Here is a 6,528-nt window from a genome sequence, read left to right on the forward strand (position 1 = left end):
TTGTACAACAGCCGTGACACCATTTCTGGCTCTATTGAACTGTGGAGCTAACCTTCAGGTTATTTTTTGTATGTGTTTTGCCTACCGCAGTAAGGAGCAGCTTGGGTCTCTGGAATCACCAGATTGTGCTACAGAAACAAACTGTCCAGTCAAAAAGTAAGCTTCACTTAACTTTAATGGGGACCCAACATTAATATCTATTACCAAAGTAATCATGGTGATATACATCAAACTAACCTAAAGGTCTGATTAGTTTAACATTTCAGACATTTTGTTTTGTCAGAAAGATAAATATATGTATATATAATTTTCAAGCTATGTATTAAAAATACAGGAAAAAAGTATTCATTGTAAAGAAAAACAAATGAAAATGGGCCATGTAATACCCAAGTGTATTTATGAATTCTGTTCTTAAATACAAGCAAAACAAAGCTTTCTCTAACATGTCCAAAAGCTCACCTCGAACATCAGGAGAGAATCGAGCTGAATGGCGAGATACAAAAAGTTTCAGTTCTTGATCCAAGTTGCATTCAATCAAGTTTGTGTCCCATGATCGGATTCCTAAAATTCAAAACACAAAAACACATCTAGCTAGATATATCAGCATATATAGACTGTTCCTCAGTTAGCACTCATGTTATTTGCATATTCGTAAATTCCAAAACCAGCCTCTTTTCTTGGCGTGCCACACAGCCATCTTTTGCAAAGTGCAGAGTGCTCAGAAGAAGCACTCTGGACAGGGATCAGCCAGAAGAAAGAGGAAAACTGGCTTTCCAAATGGTGGCAATCCTTAAAGCACCTGCTTTGTGACTGCTGGTCCTACAACCTAGAAGCCACATTGTGAGAAGCCATTGATGTCCCTGCGTCAACTTTAAAATAGCAGTACACTTATTTACAAAACTGAAAGAGACGGACAATGTTACCTCACATGTTGCAAATTAATATTTAAATAAAAAGTATTACATTGCTGACTTCATTCAAAAGCTTTGAAGCGTCCCACATTTTAAATTAAAATTTAAGTGATCTTTTATTTATAAGTATCAAAATTCTACTTGTGAGATTTAGAAATGCTACACTTGATCTTTTTTCTTTTAATAAACATCGCATCTCTATTTCCTCCTCAGCTACGAAGGAAAAGGTACAGTTGACAAATATGAATGTGTCATATGACACATAAAAATGTATTTTGGAATCAAATATTTTAAGGACTGACATTTGACCAGGGAAAAACAAAATCACTGTAGCCAAAACACAAGTTTAGTTTCCTACCATAATATTTTGATGATAACATCAAAAAAAAAAAAATCCAATTAACAGGAGAATATGTTTTAGTATTTTTCTAGTTTTGTTGTTAAGTTTTCAAAAACAATGAGTAGGCTGTTGTAGTACAGGTAAGTCCAGACACTGCTGTGGTTTTGAGCACCAACATCATAGTGATTTATTGATTGATTGATTGATTTGTCACTAGACTTATACAAATTAGCTGGCAAATGCAGAAGAGACTGCACCTAAGGAAGTGTCTGTTGGCCCCTTCCCACAAACCTGGCCATGTCTTTGCATGAAGATGTTGAGTTAAATCCCTTAGGGGTTTGCTACCTTTGGGTTGGAGGAGAACCCTGAAGAGGTGCGTGGCCAACCCCTCATACTGTGCAACCAGCAGTGGCACTTCTGCTGGTAACTGTCAGGATTTCAGACTGCTAACTTTCCTGTCAATGCTGGCTCCCATGCTTTCTCAGAAACATCAAGCCTCCCTCTGGCAGAGGCCATGTTCTAGGGCTGAAGGATGAGGGGGGAGAAAGAGCAGAGAAACCAGATCTGCATTGCTGGTCTCCCATTGCAGCTCTGAGGAGGTTCTCCATGCAAATATGGGTATCTGCATTTCAGGAGCCTGAAGACTGCAGAGATAATTCATCAAGTGCTTTTTCCTTGTCAGCAGTCCAGTCAAGGTATGAGCATGCTTCTTACTGGGATATGCTACCAGTTATTAAGTTGTTGCATTATTAAACTCTAGAGAGAATTGAAAATACAGCATCATCTGTATGTTTCATAACCACTCCAGAGAAAAATAACTGAACTATAACCAACCACCTCCACTTCCTGACTTATGCATCATTGTTCAGAGGCATAGGCAGTGACTCTCTTCTGCAAGTCTCTTTATTTTAATTTCTCAAAAATCTCTTGGCCATATGGTACATTTTTGGGGCGTAGTTTTGGCAGGCAACCACAGCTCAGCAAGCTTTAATATTTTCCAGGTGTTGGAATATTTGAGAGCAAGAAAGTAAATATGATATAATACCACGCATGTACTGTGCATATGAAAAGTATGACCAGTAATGTGATGCTGATCATGAAGCTGAAGTGTGTTGAATAAATGAGTGCTGGACCTGAAGAAGCGACAAGATAACAGCTTGGTGGCTTCTGACAGCAAGCTTGTGTGGGAAGACTGCGAAGCTTTCTGGAGGTCAGTTAAGCAATAGGGACTATGATTCAGCAATGCTGCTAATGACAGAGCCTGTCCACCAGCCCTAACCGCTTTTGTTGTGGATCCAGATTTGTGGTAGGGGAAAGATTCTAATTAGGCACAGTCAGACCACTGAGCCAGTCAGTGTCCAAAATACAGTACTCAATGAAAAATAAATAACTGAAAACAAACAAACAAACAAACAAACAAAAAGACATACTATGCACGCAGAAGGTGAAGTTTGGATTGAGCTAGAATATACCATATTTGCAGCTGCATGATTCAGCATTCTGGATGCAAAAAAAAATTATACATGCACATTATAACAGAATATAACGTATTATGTACATTATAAAATCAAATCAGGTTTGAATATGATGGAAGTAAATCTAGAACTAAAATCCAAGGTCAATCCAATGATGTATATCATTAATAGCATAGAAGTAATGACTGGGAGGATGACTGAGCTGGGGCTCTCTCTTTCTTTCTGCAGTCTTTGGAGTGCAACGCCACTAGACACAGGGATGATCAGACAGCAGACAGGGCACACCCAGTAGCATCTGCCAAATCAGTGGAAAGATCTTGAAGCTTTCTCCTCACTCCTCTCTTCTTCTTTGTTGGACAGTGGGTTGGAGGATTGCCCCCTCAGCAAAATGACATCCCAAATGTAATTAGTGAAAATGCAGGTTGCCAAGCCATTCCCACTTCATGATATATTAAGAAATGACTCGGCATTCCACTGGCTTGCGTAGGATCACACCACTGATGTCTTATCAGCAGATGTTTTCTTTGACACGTTGCTCTGCAGTTCAGTGCGTGAATCCACACTTTTCTGTGGTGGTACTTCGGAGACGTACCAAAGAAGACACTGAGGCAGAGTGATCAAGAACCCTACAAGCATTTAAGGCTCTGGTGAGCACAAAGAATGAAAGAAGACAGTTTCTCCAGACTACAGTGTACTTTCCAAAGAGAAAGATAAGTGAAGCCCATATTTGCCTCACACAGACAGGGCTTCAGACTCCAAGTGTACTCATCCAGAACAGTGCACCTCAAAATTTGATCAAGGTTTTTTTTCCTAGCAGGCAAAATCCCAGTCAGATCATCTGACACCAGGAGCAGTGAGGTGACTTCTAATCCAAAATGATGAATAAAAAGGCCAAAGCGTTTCCTCTGAACATCTAAAACTGCAAGTGGGTGTTATGCTTACTGGCAGGAGGTAGCAGCAACAGAGCTATGCAGCAGCAACTGTACAATAGAAGCTTCAAGAAGAGGCTGAAGAGCATTTCTTCAGAGGAAGGATGACATCAGATGTCTTGAGGGGAGAAGTTTTATCCATTTGCTCAATAAATTGTATTAATTTACTTGAAATGCAGCCAATTCACTTCCGACACAATCAAAAATTAGACGGAATTGGGGAAGTGCAGTGCTGAAGAGGCTCTGAATGACAAAGCATCTGCCTCAGTAGTTCTCCCTAGGAGACAATGGTCGCAAGAAAGATGAACAGGTCACGGTGAAGCTGGTTAGCCGTGATGAGGCAGCCCTTTACCACAAACAGCCATGAAAAAGAATCGAGAGAAATCGCCAACTACAGCAACAACGGTTGGGAAAACAACAATAGAGACAAACGAAGTCCTAGCTGGAGTGCTGAACCACACCTACACGGCAAGGCTGCTACCAAATCCCTCTTTTTCAAGGTCTCTTTCTCCTCTCTAACAAAAGCAGACTTCTGATATCTCCGCTTTTATCAGCCCAGAACAAGATATAGGTTAAAAAAAACACAGATCAGTAGAGTTTAGCGAACTATAGGGTCCGGCAACAATTTCCTTTGTGCTTAACACCACCGTTACGGCCGCGGGGCTTTCTGCCTCTCCGTGCACACTGCCATCCCTTTCACCGGGAACCGCATCGAGAACTTAACAAAACTCGGTCCTTTCACTTGCGATACCTTCGTGCATCGCCGTCTTAAGGGAAGGGCAAACAGGCAGCGAGTTGCGGCAGCCTGAGCTGGACAACAGCGAGGCTGGCCACTCGGACACCAGTCTCGCCACCCGCGTCTCGTTTTATTATTCTCGCTACTGTTTCATTACACACGGATGCGTGCGTCTGCAGAGCTCGCGCGGCCAAAGTTGGGCACAATGCGCAGAGGAGCCGCATCCCCGCTCCGGGGGAAAACGCCCGCCGAGCGGCGGGGAAGGGGAGCAGCAGCAGGAGCCGCCCCGCAGCCGCCCCCCGGTGCCCGTCCCCGTCCCCTGCTCGAACCCCGGCGGCGGGGCGGGCGCCCTTTGTCCGCGGCGGGCAGCCCCGGGGACCGCAGTGCGGAGCGGGCCGCGCCACGCCCACCCCGCGGCGGCTCCGGGACGGCGGCCGACAGCCGCAGCCCCCACAATAGCGCGGCGGGGGCGGCGGGGGGCGAGGGGCTTTGTGCACGGCGGGAGGGAGGGGCTCGGACCACCTCCAGCACCCCATCACCACCAGCACCCCATCACCACCACCACCACCCCATCATCGCCACCACCACCCTATCATCACCACCACCCCATCATCCTCATCACCACCACCCCATCACCACCACCCCATCATCATCACCCCATCACCATCACCCCATCCTCACTCCCTCCCCACCACCACCCCATCACCACCACCACCCCTCTGTCACCACCCCACCACCATCACCACCCCACCACCACCACCACCCCAACACTATCACCACCACCCCACCACCACCCCACCACCGCCCCATGGCCACCCCCGGCCCCGTTTAAGGGACACGGACGTCTCGCCCCCCCCGCCCCACCTCGCTCGATGTTGGCGATGGCCCGCCGCAGGTGCTCCTCGGTCACCAGCTCGCCGATGACCACCAGCAGGTAAAACTTGCTGTCCAGGAAGCGGTGCGAGAGGCTGGGCGAGGGGGAGGTGGGGTTGGGGATGCTGCAGGAGGGCTCCGAGTCCACTTCCACCACCACGGTGGCCATCGCGGTCCCCCGCTCCGCCCCGCGGCTCCGGGGCGATGAGGGGAGAAGGGCCGCTCGGCGGCGGCTCCGCAGGCGGCAGGGAGTGAGGGCGGGCGGGGAGGCTGCGGCGCTTTTATACGGAGACGGTGCAGGGCTGGGACCTGGCGACGAGGAGGAGGAGGAGGAGGAGAAGGAGGAGGAGGAGGAGGAAGGGGGGGAGCCGGCGCATCCCCGCCGCCGCTTTTCCAGCATCCACGGCTGATGTCATCTGCAGCAAATCCTCCCCGCGGCGGCCCCCGGAAGCAGGAAGGACGCGGGGTGCGAACAACGCCCCGGGGGCACGGGGCCGAGCCCCCCCAGTGCCGCCGGGCAGCCCGGGAGCCCCGCGCCCCCCGCGCCCCGCAGCCCCGGGGACGGAGGGCAGCGGCAGCCCCGCCGCTCGGGCACGGCAGCCCGCGCCTCACCGAAGCACTGCAGCAAAATCTGAGCCGTGGTTTGCATTTTTTTTCCCTTTTTCTTTTTTCTTTTTCCCACCTTGCAGCTGGCAGTCTAAACATTCTTCTCACCTCAACTTGTTTTTCTTTTTTTTTTTTGTTTGTTTGGCTTTTTTGTTTGTTTGTTTGAAAGCAGTTCACTCCTTGAGATGCTTCAGACACAGGCTTTCTGCCTGTATTCAAGGCCCGTGATTGTATGACTCAACCCAGAGTTTCTGGACAAGCTGTTTCTGGCACTGTTTCTGAATGAGCTTCTATACCCCATAGTCTTATTAACGTTCAAGAATTTCAAAGGGTTTCAGAGAACTAATTTAGACCACGCTTGAGCAACTCTAGGGAGCAGTGGCATCAGAAAACATCTTCAATTGCATATGCAAAGGATGGGCTCCTCTGGATTTCCCTATAAAAGTTAGACAGCTGCTCTGGATACTGACAAAGAGAGATAAATCCAATTACCTCCTAAAAGTGTTTTATCCTCCCCTAAAATGGGATGGAGCAGTCTGAGATAAATCAGCCTCCCTGGGATGTTCCTCTTACTTTGCTGACAGAAGCCAGGCACTGGTTTACACTAAGCATCTCCTTTATGTGGCTAAAGTGATGGGGGAGATATTTCATTGTGACC

The 6,528-nt window shown here is 47.7% G+C and overlaps 1 protein-coding gene across 1 annotated transcript in view; it reads right to left on the reverse strand.

Moving 5' to 3' along the window:
• The window catches only part of MAP1B (microtubule associated protein 1B), a 73,894-nt gene extending 68,196 nt beyond the window's left edge, over positions 1 to 5,698 (reverse strand). Inside the window, exons 1-2 of the mRNA XM_035565813.1 lie at positions 5,256 to 5,698; positions 460 to 561 (exon numbers count right to left, since the gene is read on the reverse strand). Of these exons, the coding sequence (XP_035421706.1) occupies positions 460 to 561; positions 5,256 to 5,664 (511 nt within the window). The 5' untranslated portion in view covers positions 5,665 to 5,698. The remainder of the gene's footprint in view (positions 1 to 459; positions 562 to 5,255) is intronic.
• Between the last annotated feature and the right edge of the window lie 830 nt (positions 5,699 to 6,528).

This window comes from Cygnus atratus, chromosome Z, assembly GCF_013377495.2.
Source record: "Cygnus atratus isolate AKBS03 ecotype Queensland, Australia chromosome Z, CAtr_DNAZoo_HiC_assembly, whole genome shotgun sequence".
Classification (NCBI taxonomy): domain Eukaryota; kingdom Metazoa; phylum Chordata; class Aves; order Anseriformes; family Anatidae; genus Cygnus; species Cygnus atratus.